This window comes from Aquarana catesbeiana, linkage group LG07, assembly GCF_042186555.1.
Source record: "Aquarana catesbeiana isolate 2022-GZ linkage group LG07, ASM4218655v1, whole genome shotgun sequence".
Taxonomy (NCBI): domain Eukaryota; kingdom Metazoa; phylum Chordata; class Amphibia; order Anura; family Ranidae; genus Aquarana; species Aquarana catesbeiana.
Window position 1 is genome coordinate 157887601 of NC_133330.1, and position 17901 is coordinate 157905501.

General features: G+C 46.0%; 1 protein-coding gene across 5 annotated transcripts in view; it reads right to left on the reverse strand.

Annotated features, from left to right (window-relative positions):
- LOC141103311 (myomegalin-like) overlaps nucleotides 1–17901 on the reverse strand; it is a 716510-nt gene that overhangs the window by 415651 nt on the left and 282958 nt on the right. For all 5 annotated transcript variants that reach the window (XM_073592764.1, XM_073592765.1, XM_073592767.1 and 2 more), the window contains 2 exons: nucleotides 14295–14474; nucleotides 13047–13214 (listed from right to left, as the gene is read on the reverse strand). In XM_073592764.1, the coding sequence (XP_073448865.1) occupies nucleotides 13047–13214; nucleotides 14295–14474 (348 nt within the window). The remainder of the gene's footprint in view (nucleotides 1–13046; nucleotides 13215–14294; nucleotides 14475–17901) is intronic.

Below are 17901 nucleotides of genomic sequence, written 5' to 3' on the forward strand. Positions count from 1 at the left end.
TCCCATCAATGTAAGCTCTCAGCCAGAGAGTTCTGTAACCAGCCAACTCTTGATCCATGGGTTGGAACTCCGTCTGCCATGGAGTCCATCAGGAAAGGAAAATTACGGTATTTGATAGGCAATGTTCAGTTTTCCTGACAGAATCCATGGCAACCTACATGTGGGAAATAACTAGCCAAACCACACGGCCGGGTATGCTGATAAAAAAAAAAAACTTTAATTTGCCCCGTCAGCTGACAGGATACTTAAACCAAAGTTTACAGAAGATAAGGATGCACAAAATAGTGCATCATAAAGGTGTTTACAGAGGCCAAAGAGGCCGCCCTGCAGATGACATCTGGAGCCATATGTCGGGCTGCCGCCCAGGAAGTAGTAATGCCCTTGGTCGAATGTGTCGTAACCACCTCCGGAGGAGCCAAGCACTTAGCCCAATAGGTCTGCTGGATAGTCTGGGTGAACCAGGGTGCGATAGTTCTGGAAGAAGCATGTTTCCCCTTATTCTTTCCAGAGAATAAGACAAACAAGTGATTCAAACTTCTAGAAGACGTAGCACGAAGGTAATCTTTTACCGTTTCCCCCACGTCTAGTGGATGGCCTCCAAGGCCCCTGGAGTTTTGAACATGGGCAGGACAATCTGATTCTCATGGAAGACCGACGTGACTTTAGGCTTCGAATTGAACATGGGTATAAGCACCATCCGGTTTGGAAAAAAGGTGAGAAACCATTATTTTTTGGCCAAGGGCCCCGATCTCCGAAACTCCTTTGGCTGATGTGATGGCCACAAGGAAAGCGGCCTTTGCCGAGAGATCCTTAATGGAAGACGGGTCAAATCCCGTGGTACTAGATTCTGTGAGTGAGTCCAGGACAAGGGGAAGATCCCATTTGGGGAGCCTCAGTTTTCTTTGGGGTCTAAGTTTTGCAGCCCCTCTGAAGAACTGCTGGACCAGCGGATGAACACCCGAGAAGGCCGAAAGGGCTGAGACCTGGACCCTCAAGGAGCTGGCTAACAAAGCCAGATCCAGATCTAGTCCCGACTGTAAAAATTCTAGGATGTCCTGTCTCTGTATGATCTTACCACGGAGGAGGAAAACTCCACAAACTTGGCCCATATTCTTCCATAGACTATATTCGTGCTTGCCCCCTGGAACTCATGAGGGTGGAAACAACGGCTGAGGCACAGCCAAGGGCCTCCAGACTCTCCCTCTCAAGAACCAGACCATCAGTTTTAATAGCGCCGGGCATGGGTGATGGACTGCCCCTTGGGACAGGAGGTCCGGTCTGAAGGGGAGAGGTACCGGGTCCCGAAAGCTGAGCTGGGTCAGGAGGAGAAACCACGGCCTGTTCGACCAGTAAGGCGCAACTATCACTATTTCAATGGCCTCTGCACGGAGTCTCTGCAGAAATTTGAGAATGACTGGGAACGGGGGAAAGGCATACGCCCAGTTGAAGCACCACTGATCTGTTAAGGCATCCACCCGCAAGCCTGGCTGCCGCGGCTCCTGGTGTAATACTTCTTGACTTTGAAGTTGCTGGGGGATGCAAACAGGTCTACTTCAGGATCAGCTCCCAAGGACAGGATCCATTTGAATGTCTCCGAGTGGAGTGAACACTCGTTGTCTAGTAGCACACGGGACAAAAAGTCTGCCTGGACGTTCTGGGCTCCGGGAAGATAGACTACTGAAATGTTGGCCAAATTTTTCTGGGCCCACGCCATGGTTGGCTCGACTTCTTGGAGTAAGGTAGAGCTCCATGTCCCTCCTTGTCTCTTCACATAGGAGACTGCTGTAGTGTTGTCCATTCTTAGCACCGATTCCCCATTCAGGAGATGACTGAAAGCCCGCAGGGCGCAAGAGGCTGCTCGTAGTTGTAGGATGTTCAAGCCTGGGTCGTATAGGCGAAGATCCCATCTGCCCTGTGCCAGTTCTGATTTGCAGAGGGCCCTCCATCCAGCACCGCTGGCATCGGTCGTGACCATGACCCATGAGATGGGGGCGATGGAGTAGCAAGTGAGCAGGTTCCTGCGTTGTAGCCACCAAAAGAAGCTTTTCCTCGTGCCGAGGTTATGCAGATGAGCTGGTTGCTGCCACCTGAGTCCCATTGCTGGAGAAACCCTGTTTGGAAGGGGCGTAACCTCCAGAGAGCCCATAGGGGCCGTAGCGACCATTGTGCCAATAATTTTGAGGCATTGTGTGTCCCTCAGACGTGAGGAAGTTAGGGCCAAGCTCACCCTGTCCCGTATGACCAGGATCTTCTCTGTCGGCAGAAAGATGGTATTTTCGATTGTGTCGAATTGACCTCCTAGGTATACCAGGCATTGTACTGACTCCAAATGCCTTTTTTCCAGGTTTAATAGCCATCCAAACTCGAGCAGTGTCACGATGACTTGAGCTCTGTGGATCAGCAGCTGCTCCTTGTCTTGGGATAGTAACAGGAGGTCATCGAGATAATAGTATAGTCACATTCCTTTTGTTCTGATGAGGGCTACCACAGCCGGAAGAACTTTCAAGAAGACCCGAGGCTGTCAGCCCGAAAGGGAGGCAGGTGAACTGTAGATGTTCTTGCCCGACTGCGAACCGGAGGTATCTGCAAAACTCTTCCTCCACAGGTATGTGGAGGTAGGCATCTTTTAAGTCGATTGAGACAAGCCAATCGCCTGGCTGCACGGCTTGCTGGATGGTAGACAAGGTCTTCATTTTGAATCTTTCGTATTTTATTAATTTGTTCAGTTATGTTATTGTCAGGGCTGGGCTCAGCCCTTCCTTTTCTAAGCTGGGCGCTCAGCTGTCGGCTAATTGCCAGCTTCTATCTCTCCACAGTTACTCAGCTGTTGATGATATCCTGCTCGTCAGTCCTGCCTATTTAAGCCGTCCAGTCCAGAGGTTCTCTGCCTTTGCCTTGGTCAACTTCATAGAAACTATTGCCTGCGATACTGTTCAAAACTTGCTTTGCTGACATCCCTTTTGGCTCCAGATCCTGCTTGCTGTTCCACTACATTGATCCCTGACTGCTGGCTTGGCTGACTATCCATTCCGGTTACTGAACTTTTATGTTTTGACTACATTTGTTCTTTTTTCTTTTACTATTAAACAAGTATGATTTCACTGTACTTCTGTCTCGGCCTGATTTCATGGTTTCTGACAGTAGGTGAAGGCCATGAATTCAGAAGATGCAGTTAATCCAATTGTTGGTAATATTTTTTCCATATTGGATGAACTGGATCACCGCATGGATCAGATTGCCATGGCGTTACAAACGCTCTTGAATCGCACGGCTCACCTGGAATCTCCCACTGTGGCTGCCCCGGTACAACCTTTGTTGCAGGCCGAACCTGCTGCTGCTCCAGTCTCTGTGCAGGCACCCTCCTCGAGTATTCCCACACACTCCGCTTCTGCTGCTAAGTGTCCATTGAACAAAGTATGAGAACTGTTGCTGACTACGCCATTGAATTCTGTACTCTGGCAGCAGAGGTTGCGTGGAACAATGAGGCCCTTGTGGCTGCTTTTCTCATGGTCTCTCAGATACCATCAAGGATGAGATTGCAGCCTGAGATATACCCACTGAGCTGGAGAAGTTGATCACGTTTGCCATCCTCATTGACTCCAGACTCAGAGAAAGACTCTCTTTTAAGGAGCGCTTGCGGAAGCCTCCTGTACATTTGTCTATGAGCTTTGCAGTCCCACCCGTGCCTCCCTCACCTCCCATGCCTCCTGGTACCGAGTCAGTCAGTGAACCCATGCACTTAGGTTTCACGTGTCTCTCTGCGGATAAGAGAACCTTTAGCAGGAGGGAGAGATTGTGCCTTTATTGTGGCCAGGCAGGTCACCTTTTGAAGTCTCGTCCAACCTCTCCAGGGAACGCCCGAACCTTAAGGTCCTGTCACGGACAGAACTTAGATGGCGTTGTTTCATCCTCAGTTATCCAGAAGGATAAGCCCCTGGTTTCGGTCACCCTTTCTTGGGCTGAGTCATCCGCCGAGATACAGGCTCTAATCAACTTTGGGTCTACAGGCCTCTTCATTGATGCTGCCTTTGTTTCGAAGCACTAGATTCCGCTGCAGCTGCGTGACACTCCACTTGCCATTGTGGCTCTTGACGGGAGACCTCTACAGCCTGCCCATGTGACTCATGAGACGGTTCTGTTGTCCATGGCCGTAGGGGCTCTTCACCATGTGATAATCCAAATCCAAGTTATTTCCTCACCTAAGTTTCCGCTGGTTATTGGTTATCCTTGGTTACAGAGGCACAACCACTTTTGATTGGCTCAGTGCTGAGGTTCTCTCCTGGTCACCACAAAGCAGTGAGACATGATTCCAGAAGGTAGCCAAGGTCCTGCGCACCAGTCTCACTTTTCCTTTGGGTGACAAAATTCTTGCTGGTCAGGTCCATGCTCCTCCTGAGAAACCTTGTGACCGCTGCTTTGTCCCAGACTACCCCTCTTCCCCCCCCTTTTTTTCCCCCTTTCCCCCCTTCCCCATACCACTTCCCTCCCTCCCCCTCCAGCTTTCGTGCCCAGTGATCCTTAAAAGGGGCCTCTTCAGAATGCATCCTTGCTGTCTGATCTGCAGCTCATCCTGTACCCGATCCTGAACCCGCATCTGCTTCAGTGTTACCCGGCTTCTCCTGACCTCGGTGCTGTCTCCAGTCCTGACCACTTGGCTTGCCTTTGACTTGCTCTGTGTTCCTGTTTGTTTGATCTCCTGTTGCCGTTTCTGCCTGGACTTGACCATTCTCTGCCTGCTGCTTCTGTCTGATTGATCCGCTGCTGTGATCTGGCTTGTCTGACCCTGCTTCTGTCTGCTGTCCTGCACCAGTGCGCGCTTGCCTACTAGTCCTGCATCTGTGTGCATCTGCCTACAAGTCCTGCATCCGTGTGCATCTGCCTACAAGTCCTACATCTGTGCACATCTGCCTACAAGTCCTGCATCTGTGTGCACCTGCCTACAGTCCTGCATCTGTGCACACCTGCCTGCTACTTCTCAGCGTTCCTGCATCCGCAGCAATCAAGTCTGTTCCTGTCTCTGCCAAGCTGACTTCATCTCCAGTCAAGTGGACCTTGCAGGCTCTCCTACTCCGCTGTGCTCCGAGGGTCACTGTTACCACTCCAGTGATCCTGGAACCAGAGCCGTACGAGAGGCCTCCCTCTGCCCGTCAGGCTCACCTCCAAGGTACGTGTCAGGAAGGGTACCACAGCGCCTTGCGCCACTAGCGAGTCCACACAGGACAGCAGCACCTGCTTCTGTTCTTCTGCCCGAGGTAGCAGTGTAGGGATAAACCTGAGAGGAGTATTGGTCAAGGACCATGTGTGACCTGAAGAGACTGTCCTCTGGAAGAACGTCTGTCCTCTCCTCCAGTTCCTTCTGAAGTCCCGGCCCGGTCTGTAGGAGCACGCTTCCTTGGAGTGCTCTGTGCTGCATCATTAAAGGGGTAGAGCCTTGAGGTTTTACTTGACAGAGGCGTTTTCTTGTCGACTTTGCCCCACTCTTCAGTGATGACGTCTTTTAACTCCGTTAGGTGTGGAAAACTAAAACGTTCCTTCCTCGGGTGCCTGAAATTTTTTCTCTGCTTTGCGGGGGGGTGTAGAAGGCTCCTCCCATTTCAGGGCTTCCTTGACCGCTTTAATTAGTGGTGAAACCAGGGCCAAGTCAAAGCCACTGAGGAACTCCTCACCCTCCACCTCGCTGTCTGAAGACCTGGGAGATGCATCGTATGGCTGGTATAGTCCTGGATCCTCCTGGGCCTCATCAGCCAGAGAGCCTGAGACAGTGGTGGTCTGGCTCTGCATGTGGAATGTGCCCCATTCTTTTAGAGACTGCTACACCACACATTTTACTAGAGACTCCATCAGTTGGTTTCCAGTCTCTCTTTCCCCAACCGCCCGGGCATAGCATGATTCACATAATGACTTGCCCCCACATCCCCAGCAGGCTCTGTGATCAGAGCAGCTGTCATGACGATAGGTGCGGTGCCTGGAGGAATGAGAACATCTCCTCTGTTGATGGGTCCTGGAGTCATGGTGCAGGACCTAGCTTAAGAATGCCGTTGTTGCGGCCTGGCGGATTCTCTGTTTTCCCAAGGAAAGACCTGGCGATCTGACCTGGAAGGGCTAACAAACAAGGGAGAAAGGAATAGGCATGCCATTAACACATAAGCTCATAGCACGCCCACCAAGATTCTGGCCCTCTCTCTTTGCCCACACATACCTTGTGCGGGAGGGCTGGCCACAAGGAGGCGGTGATCTATCCATGGCACCTGGAGGAAAAAGCTCTTGCAGGGAGCAATAATCCCAGGACAGGGAGCAGAATGAGGGGTTACACAGAGAGAAAAAAAAAGTATGTCTCCCCTTTAAGAACTGCTCCCCCCCGCAAACTGCGGGTAAGAGGTAGTGCCTCACCTCATTAGCAGATGTCCAGGGCTTAGGGAAGCTGCAGCTCACTGCCCGCAGGATTTCCCACAGAGAAAGGGGCTGAAGCAGCTTTGAAACCCCCGCCCTGGTGACATCATCGCCAGGCCTCTTATGCGCCTGCGCCTAGAACTCCGCCGGAACCCTCGCCGCACATGCGTGAAACCAAGCCTCCGTTTCACCTGCGGCTCGTGCATGCACAGATGCCTCCCACAGCCGCGGCCAGGAGATAACACGGCATTCTGGAATGCAGAAGCGTTCCAGCCACCATAAAATGGCCAGAGGACACTAGAGCCAGGGAAATAAGAGAGAAAAAAAAAGAGAAAAACACAGATCACATAAACTGCTGCCATGGAGGAGAACCAATGTCACCGGCATCTTCATACCCTGCCAGTTCAGCTGCACCACGCTGATCGTCCTGTCATGGGCATACACAGGCCGGCCCCCCACCATCTGGGCATTATGCCTGGAACCACTCACACGCCCGTGGCTGGGCCCTGGGCTCTTACACCGCTTCATCAGTATGCCCGACTCCGCCCTGCAGGGGCTCATTCATTCAGACTGGACATCAAATAAAATGTAAGTGCATATGCTGTATTGGTCCAAAGAGGAGGACAAAAAAGGAACGCAGTCTCTGGCTGAGAGCTTACATTTATGGGAATGGGGTCCTATAACATTGGAGAGGAGGCGGGGTTAACCCACACGTAGGCTACCATGTAGTCTGTCAGGAAACAGTCTCTGCTCCCCACTTTGCAGTGCTACACAATGACTTTACTGCTCTTTTTCACACCCAAAGACTATTAGTCATCAAACTGAATTACATATATCATGCATATCTCAACGGTTAGTGAAAAATAGATCAGAGTAAGGGCTTGTTTACACTCATCAAAAGAACTGCTGCTCCTCTGAAAAAGGACAGCGCTCAGGCTGCTTTTCAGAGGTGTTTGACAGGTGGTGCCTCACTGTCACTGTGCCCTCTTCACAGCCTATTTTAATACATTTCCGTGGTTGCAGTGGCCTTCTGGGGTCCCTCGACGGCTGTTTCAGCTCCTCCCCGCAAGCATTTACCACCTTCATGCGAGCTCCCTCGCACGGTGGTGAGTGCTTGCGGGCGCGCTCCCGTGATACAGCCGGCGGCTATAGCCGCTCGCTGTATCACTCGGCCCCGCCCCCCGGCGCGCCGCGTCATCGGATGTGATTGACAGCAGCGCGAGCCAATGGCTGCGCTGCTTTCAATCCATCCACTGCAGCCAATCAGCGACCAGGCTGAGCTGCAATGAAGCTGACGAGGACGAGGAGCGAAGATTCGAGGCGTCAGGTAAGTAAAACGGGGGGCCTGGGGGCGGCGGTACTGTCAAAAGTTTTTTCACCTTAATGCATAGAATGCATTAAGGTGAAAAAATGTTTACCTTTACAACCCCTTTAAGCGAAGAGTAATGCCCAGCGAACATGTTAGAGGGTATAATTCCTGCTGCGAAGCAAAGCATCGCGTCAGGTCTACACCCTCGGCCTCTACTTTTGCAGCTCTATGCTTATTACAACAGCAAAAATACAAAACAACTAATTTGTAAAAATGTGAGTTTTATAAAAAATTATCTTATTTGTTAATACTGTAGTGCATACTACTTTCCCTTTAGAGTTTTAAATGCTCTCATGAAAAGTTTTCTTTAACCAGTGTAGAGGTAGAGGACAGTAGCTTTTATTGATTTGAATTGATCTTTAGAATGTCCTTTGATAAAATTAAAACACTGCATGTGTACAGGTTTAAAAATGTAAAAAAAAACATGCTGTGTGGCATATTGGATGTGCTTGCTTGACACAGCAGGAGAATAACACTGCATTATACTGTATAACCCAACTAGGAAAGCCATCAGTCATCATGGAAGGAATGAGATAAATTCAATTATATTTTGTCTTAAACACACATATTTATACACAGTTACAGGAAAGAGCAATAAAATATACCGTATTTATCGGCGTATAACACGCACAGGCGTATAACACGCACATTCATTTTAAGGGGGAAATTTAGGGAAAAAAACTTAAATTTTAAATAAGGAACTTTGAAGCAAAAAAAGGGTCAGTGCCCATCTGCAGCCTCACCATTGCCATCAATGCAGCAGCCTCACCATTGCCATCAATGCAGCAGCCTCACCATTGCCATCAATGCAGCCTGATCGATGCCCAACTGCAGGCTAGAGGGGACAGGGAGGGGGGCAGGACAAGCGCCTACAGATTACATATAGTGAGAATCTCCTATGATAGACAGAACAGTGGTCCAGGAGACGGAACTTCCTATTACAGAAACCGCCAAGTAAACAGGAGATTCTCACTGTATGTAATCTAACGGCACTCATCCGCCCCCCTCCCCGTCCCCTCCGAGGCAGCTGAAATTGAAGTATTTGCGTATAACACGCACACGCTATTTGCACCCGATTTTCATGGTGAAAAAATGAGTGTTATACGCCAATAAATACAGTAACTATTAAAAATACAACAATTTTCTTTTCACAAAATAGTTGTATTTTTTGTAAAATAGTTCCCTAAAGCTTGCATCTTTTAATAATTTAGGTTAGCCAATAAGGGAGAATCAATCTCCAAACTTTCTAAATTAACCGTTGGTTAACTCGGCACAATATTCTACTAGGGTCACGGACTGAAAGTACTCAAGTCAGTGGATCAACATAGCAAGCAACTAACATTTTGAGGTCAGGTTATGCACATGACACGTCACAGGAAGCACCCTCATGGTTAACAGAGGACAGGATTAGAAATAGACTTGAAAAGCTTAACATTAATAAGGACCAGATGGTTTGCACCCGAGGGTTCTAAAGGAGCTAAGTCAAGTAATTGTCAGACCATTGATTCTAATTTTTTATGAACAGTCTACTGACTGGAATGATACCAGCAGATTGGAGAAAAGCCAATGTAAGTCCAATATTTAAAAAAGGGCCAAGAAACATCCCTGGGAATTACAGACAAGTTAGCCTAACATCAATAGTATGCAAGCTCTTGGAGGGAATGATAAGGGACTATATTGTATACAAGATTTTAGTAAAAAAAACAGTAGCATTAGCAGTAATCAGCACAGATTCACGAAGAATCGTTCTTGCCAAACCAACCTATTAACTTTGTATGAGGAGGTGAGCTGCCATCTAGATAAAGAAAGGCCTTTGACGTGGTGTATCTGGATTTTGCAAAGGCATTTGATACAGTTCCCCATAAACGTTTACTGTACAAACTAAGGTCTGCCAGCATTGACCAGAGGGTGAGTACATGGATTGAAAACTGAGTACAGGGGCGAGTTCAGAGGGTAGTGATAAATGGGGAGTACTTGGAATGGTCCGGTGTGGAGAGTGGGGTCCCCCAGGGTTCTGTCCTGGGATCAATCCAATTTAAGTTATTCGTAAACGACCTGGAGGCAATCATTTCTCTGCAGGATGTGGAAACCTTGCAAGAAGATCTGAACAAATTAATGTGGTGGGGAACTACATGGCAAATGAGGTTTAATGGAGAAAAATGTAAAATAAGCATTTGGGTGGCAAATATATGAATGCAATCTAGTCACAAGGGGGATAACCTCTGGGGTAATCCAGGATAGAAACGGAACTGGGGGTCCTAGTAGATGATAGGCTCAGCAATGGCATGCAATGCCAAGCTGCTGCAAGCAAAGCAAACAAAATATTGGCATGCATTAAAAAGAGGATTAACTCCAGAGATAAAACGATAACTCTCCCACTACAAGATTCTGGTCCGGCTGCACCTGGAGTACGCGGTCCAGTTCTGGGCACCAGTACTCAGGAAGGGTATTCTGGAACTGGAGAGAGTCTAGAGAAAGGCAACAAAGCTAATAAAAGGACTGGAGGACCTTAGTTATGAGGAAAGGTTACGAGCACTGAACTTATTCTCTCTGGAGAAGGGACGCTTGAGAGGGGATATGATTTCAAAGTACAAATACTGTACTGGTGACCCCAAAATAAGGATAAAACTTTTCTGTGAAAAGGAATTTAAAAAGACACGCGGCCATTCACTAAAATTAGAAGAGAAGCGTTTTAACCTTAAACTGCGTAGAGGGTTCTTTATTGTAAGAGCGGTAAGGATGTGGAATTCTCTTCCATAGGCAATGGTTTCAGCGGGGAGCATCGATAATTTCAAAAAACTATTAGATAAGTGTCAGGTCACCCGAGTCCAGGTGACAGATGCACCCCGTTGGGGTCTGGAGTGCAACGCAATGTAGTTCACCCTACGGCTGCTGCGGATGGAGCCCTGGGTGGTTCAGGAAAGCAGGTACTCTGGAGCCCCAATATGGATCACACTGGGAGCTAGAGCATGAGATTTTCCAGGGTGCGGAATCTAAAAGCCAGCAGGTGTTCACCAGGGCCCCTGATGGTGGGGATGGACTTTGCTGCAGTTTGGCTTAAGGTCGCGGCCCCCAGGGTCTCCCCGCTCACGCTCACAGTAGACTACTGGAGGATAGAAAGGAAGCAGCAGCCTGGAACAACAAGGATAGTCAGGAGATAAGCCAAAAGGTCAGGGCAACAAGCAGATAGGAATAGTCAAAAGAACACGCCAAAGGTCCGTCTATGAAGCAGACAAGGACAGTCAAGAACAAGCCAAGGTCGGTAAGCAGGATCAGACGTAGGACACAGAGCAATGAGCACATGGAAGCCAAAACACACAATATTGATCAGCAGGACTGGCTTGCAGTGCAAAAGTTAATATAGTGTTGCCTGATAGGGGCCGGGATGGAGCCATGCTTTGAGGAGAGATTACTTAAGCAGCCAGGTGAGAGTGGCTGGCCTCTAAAGCTGAACACATGGAGAGGTAAGCTGACAGACAAACATTACTGCATAACCATGACAATAAGCACCTGAATGACCACATGTGGGGATATACAATGTAATACTGACATAAAAGCACACACACAAGTTGGACTTGATGGACTTGTGTCTTTTTTCAACCTCACCTACTATGTAACTATGTCAGCAATAATAGCCTCCATTTTACTCTCATGATTAATTTAAACACACTGGTGTACACAATATATTAGGATATGCTGAGCTGAATGACTCTGCTAAGGGCCAATTCACCAGTGTTTTTCTGAACTTAAATACGCAGGTCACTGCTAGGACACACAGAAAACAACTGTTTTCTATATGTCCTATTCACAGTAAAATGCACCTCAAAACTGCACTGTATTGATCTGTGATAAAACACAGACATGCTGTATTTTATCGCAGCGCACTAAGCAAGGTTGCATGTCACTGTACAGCAGCACAGTGAGCTACTTGTACAGTGGCATGATTGAAGTGTCACTTTTGTGCACTTTAAATAAAGTTTGTACAAAAAGGGAGTTGTGTGATGTGCTGAATCGCGCACCATACTGCCTGCTACCGCCAGATCAATGAAGCCGGAATAGAGAGTTACCACACAGTAAAAATGCTATGGTTTTACTGTGTGGCAGCTGTCCATTTAATGCTTGCCAATCGTATAACTTACATATACGACGGCAAGATCGTACCTAGTATGTGATCCTGCACTTTTGGGTCTGAGGTGCACATGCGCGCAGCCAGCGACCTGCTCCCCCTGTAATTATACACAGCGGGAGCTGAATTGCGGGTACCGCGGACTCCATGTCCGCTGGCACCCACCGATCATTAGGCAGAGAGCCAGAACGGCGAACAAGGCAGATCACCGTTCTGTCAGTAGGGACAGCATTGATTCTGTGTTCCTGCAAAGCAGAAACATGGATTAATGCCTTCCCCTAGTAAAAGCACCTATCAACACAGTACACAAGCACTGGCTAGGCACACAGTTAACCCTTTGATCACCCCTGATGTTAACCCCTTACCAGCCAGTGTCATTAGTACAGTGACAGTGCTTATTTTTTAGCACTGGACACTGTATTACTGTCACTAGTCCCCAAAAAATGTCAAAAGTGTCAGTGTGTCCAATTTGTCCATCCTGCTATACGTCATTGATCACTGCCATTACTAGTAAAAAAAATAAATAAACAAAAATTCCATTAATATATTCCATAGTTTGTAGATGCTATAACTTTTACGCAAACCAATCAATATATGCTTATTGGGATTTATTTTACCAAACATACGTAGCAGAATACATATATGCCTAAATTGAAGAAGACATTTGATTTCTTTTTTTTATTGGATATGTTTTATAGCAGAAAGTAAAAAATGTGGTTTTCTTTTCAAAATTGTCGACTTTTTTTGTTAATAGCGCAAAAAATAAAAAAACACAGAGATGATCAAATGCCACCAAAAGAAAGCTCTATTTGTGGGGGAAAAAAAGCACATACATTTTATTTGGGTACAGCGTCACATGATTGCGCAATTGTCAGTTAAAATAACGCAGCACTGTATCGCAAAAAATGGCCTGGTCATAAAGGGGGGGGGGGTAAATCTTCCATAGGTCAAGTGGTTAATATGAACGGGCCCTAATGCTGCAAGGGCCGAAAGTAGTCAGCCAAAGTCATAACAAGGATTCTCCCTACCAAGCCCTGGAATATGTTTCAGAAAATTTAAAACTCATAAGTGCCCTCCCCATTCAAAATGGATTAATCCTTTTGTTGTGGACTTTGCAGTTCACAGTTATGGTTAAATTATTCACACACATGTATTACTCACAGTGGTCAGCATTTCCATCATTTCTTTCATGTGGTCTTCAGCTTGTTGTTTTCGCGCTAATACAGCTCCCTGTAGCATTTCTTCCTTCCGCTGTAAACATTTTGTAAGCTCTTCTATTATCTGAGCATTACCAGTATCTGATTGTGCCAGAAAGCAAGTAGTCAACTCCTGTAATAACATGTAAAATGTACTCCCTTACTTTCCAGGTTAATATATTTCAATGCCTTATAATTGTTTACTGTACACTTTCAAGAATAATAACACTACCTACAAAAGGAGCCACTAAAATTACACATTCATTCCTCATGTGGAATTGAATATCTAAAGCTTACTGAAATTGAATTTAATATAAATGTTCAATATTCATCTATCCCTTGCAGCTATCAAGAAGATATTGTTTAAAAAAATGTATAAGTAAGACTTTTTGTGATGTCAGTAACACAAAAGCCTTACTATGTGATAACTTAGGACAAAAGTTTTCTAATTTATAGATTTTATAATTTTCTATTTCCAATAAAAATTGACATTTAGATAAAAAATCAGAAAGTCAAAGTAAATGTTTACATACTATAAAATGTAAAAGTGCTAGCCTACCACCCCTGGTCCTCCTAAGTTAAACTAGTCGAAACATGTCACTTCAGATACCTCAAGAAAACATCCACAGCCTGCTCCAAGATATAGCCTTGTTGATATTCTCTAGAGGGCACCTATGTAGTGATTCCTCATATATCTGTATAGTGCTATCTCCTGAATGGCCTTAGTCTGGAGGATGTCAACAGAACTGTTTGAGTAAGCTGGGATAGGCGGGTTAATGCATTTTGGATTCAAGTTTTGAATGAATCAAGTACATCAAAGCTGGCCATACATGGATTGAAATCCATCGGAATTTCGATCCATGTATGGGCAGGTTCAGGGTGGCTGTACAGAAACAGATCTACCAATCCCATTCTGTACAACCTGCTGGAAATTTTCAGTGTATTCTGATTGCGGGGAAGTCTCCCCGCTGTCAGAATACAACAAAGGCACAGCGGAAGCATTACCCCATTCACCTCGAATGTGCAGATGGGGTATTGTTTAACCTGCTGGTTGAACAAAAAACTAATCTATGTGCTGCCAAAGACTTATCATGTCTCATTTAATATACTGTATGCCATAGCATATTTTTCACATGAAAAAAGCCAGTGAGCTCTGAATGTTCAGCATGTTATACAATTTTATTATAAATGCACAGTAGTGTTTTTTTCTCACCTCAGACTCTTTTTTCTTCTGTTGAAGAGATTTCTGCAACTGCAGTATTATGGACTCCTTCTCTCTAAGAGAAAATCTGTATTTTTCCTCTGTTTCCTGCTTTAACCATTGCAGATCTTTGTAAGCAGCAGAGATCTGTTCCAGTTCCAAATCCTTGGCTTTCACAAGGTTGTCCAAACTCTGAAAGACATTTCAAAGATACGGAACATCAGATATGAACAGTACTATCAGCAATACATCATACAGAAATTCTCCTACTTTGTACAAACAGGGTATCCTTGGTTAGGTAGCAAAACAGCCCCTGATGAATATATAATACTATAAAATACTGAGTATTAAAGTGGTTTTAAAGCCAAGACATTTTTACCTTAATGCAGGAGTCTCCAACTACAATTCCCAATTCTCTTTCCCAAACAATGATTGGGAAAGAGCCCGCATATGCGCCCCCATGGGATGTGGCTTCTGATAGTGGCACATGGAGAAGAGGAGGAGCCAAGAGCACTGGCAGGGGACCCTTGAAGAGTAGCACAGAGCAGGTAAGCATTACATGTTTGTCATTTTTTTTTTAAATGTAGCCTTTACAACCTCTTTGTAGTGTAAATGTATCTTTGGGTAGGGCTGCCTACAATTTAAATGTAACTGCACAGTTACATTTAAATTGTAGGATGCCCTGCCACAACCCTACTTCCAGTCTTATACTCTCCTATCCCAAATACATCAAAACACTGCTCACAAAGCCAGAGTTGCATGTCAAATTCTTCTAAGCCAACATTTTCTGGGAAACACACTTCATTCATCCTTGATGGGGACATGATACCCTTGACAGTTAAGGCGGTCATACATAAAAAATCGGCCGGTTCAGCAGGGACTGGCAGAATTTCAGGCCATACATGGGCAGGCTGGTTGTACGCAAATCAATCTACAGATCAACTTCTGTACAACCACCCTGTTGGGTTTTTGAACTAAAAAAAAAAAAAAAAAAGAAAAAAAAAAGATAATTGTACGGTCTTAGGAAGCTGTAAACAACCCCCCCACCTGGTAGGCTTTTATACATTGCCACCGCAAAGGACAGCCCGCGTAGTAGTGCTATAAATTGAAAATGTTGGTCTCCCAAAACAAAAGGCAGAAAGCACTGGTGTGAAGATAAAATAAGGATATGTTATATGTATATCTACAGATGCCAAAAATTCCCCTTCTCTTGAGAGAAGCAATGACAAATCTTGCTGATTCCATATGAAATTGGTACCTGAAGAAATCTTTTTACAGAAGCCTAATTTGGGGCAGATGTCTCCATTAGGTCTAAGGAGAGTGAAAAGGTTTGTATGAAAACCTTGGAAACTTTCCACTGGAGGGATTAGTACAACCACGCTTTGTCACCCATGTTGGTGGAAGACAGTGAGTAAATCTGCTTGTTTTTGAGCTGATGTTGGCAGATTGGAGGGTAGGAAACGATAAGGGGGCAGAAACAGAAGTAACATTTTGTACCCCTTTGAAATAGATTACCCAGATTACTTCTGGGTAGGCTTGTGGATTTAGGGGTCCAAAGTTTGTGACAAAAGAAAGTACTAAGTCTTACTTTGTAGGTTGATGCCTGGGGAAAGTGATACGGTCCCTTTTGCTGAGTAGAGGTAGTAACCATAGCAGTAGGAGATTTAAGCTGGCCATAGACACAGCGATTTTCTTTCCTGCAACCAGTAAATCGCTTGATTGCCCAATCAACACAGTCAGGGTTGGGGGAATCCCTCCCATGGAGCTATTGTGTACTTCCATCAGGCAGGTGGGGAGAGCTGCTGGCAATAGTTTGCATATAAAATCCATTAGGCTGGTTGTACTCAAGTTGATCAATCAACCAACTTAGGCACAATCAGCCTGCCCATACATGGTTCAAATGTCAACCAGTCCCTGCTGAACCAGCCGAGATTCGAACCCTCTATGGACGACTTTAGGCTGTTTCTTGTGGGGTAAGAACACCCTTCCCCCAGTGAAATCATCAATGGATTCTCCAAATAAGTGTTCACTGTCAAAAGGCATGCGTAAAAGGTGCTTCTTACAAGCAGGTTCAGTAGACCAAGCTTTTATCCACGTAACTCTGCGCCTATGTACAGCAATAAGAGACTTGGTGAAGTACAATCCCTAGAGCATAATTACAAAACAACAAGGCTAAATGCATCAAGGACAAGTTTTCTATTCATTTTTCAGAATCCTTAAAAAGAGGGAACGTGATCAATAGAAACTATAAAGTGTTTTTTAAGGACTGAAATGGCAGGGTCTACTCCTGGAATAGCCCTTTTCTTCCTAAAATTACCTTACCATGTCTGTAAAAAGCTTAAGGAGAGCAAATAGTTTTTCAGGATTAAAGCCAATCCTCATGAAGTTCACTTTCTGAGTGGATAGGACAAGTCTTTTTGATTTTGTCAATCCCCATAGGGGACTGTTTTGGCTTTGGAGACTTAAATGCTGCAAGGCAAGACTAGTTCGCACTGTACGATTTAGTGTGTCAACAGTGGAGTGGATTTCTTGAGAAACCATAGCCTGTGGCTCATAAGATGCAGAACTTGCATTTCATCCTCAAACAAAAGAGGAAACTTATGCCGCGTACACACGACCGGTTTTGCCGTTGGTATAAACTCCGAAGGTTTCTCCGACGGAATTCCGACAGAATTCCATTCAAGCGGTCTTGCCTACACACGGTCAAACCAAAGTCCGACCGTCCAGACCGTACAGCACGTACGACGGGACTAGAAAAAGGAAGTTCAATAGCCAGTAGCCAATAGCTTCCGTCTCGTACTTGCTTCAGATCATGCGTCTTTTTGGTCCATCGGAACAGCATACAGACGAGCGGTTTTCCCAATAGCAATTGGTTCCGTCGGAAATATTTACATGTTCTATTTCTACGTTCGTCAGAATTTTCGAAAAAAAAAGTCAGATGAGGCACACACACGATCGGAATATACGATGAAAAGCTTCCATCAGACTTTTTCTGTCGGACATTCCGCTCGTGTGTACGCGGCTTTAGTGTTTTGGCCAATGGAAACAAATGTTCTAATAGTGCTGAAAGTTTGACATGTTCAAAGCTTGGGATATTTTTTTATAACCTAACCCTGCTTTAATTTTCTCCACAACTTTATCTCTGACCTGTCTAGTGTGTTCCTTGGCCTTCATGATGCTGTTTTTTAACTAAGGTTTTCTAAAAAAAACTCTGAGGGCTTCACAGAACAGCTGTATTTATACTAAGATTAACAACTTGCCGACGGGCGCACGCCGACATACATCCGCAGAGTGGCACCATGGCGCAAATGGGCGTACCTGTACCTCACTCCATAAAAGCATAATAGCGGGCGCTGCGGGAGAGTGCCCGTGGGTCCCACGGACTCAATATCCGCCGGCGACTCGTGATCGTGGTGTGGAGAGGCAGAACGGGAAACTGCCTATGCAAACAAGGCATTTGCCTGTTCTGCCTAGTGACATGACAGAGATCTACTGTTCCCGGTGATCGGGAACAGTGATCTCTGCTATGTTTCGGTAAGCCCATCCCCCCTACAGTTAGAACACACCTAGGGAACACACTTAACCCCTTGATTGCCCCCTAGTGTTAACCCTTTCCCTG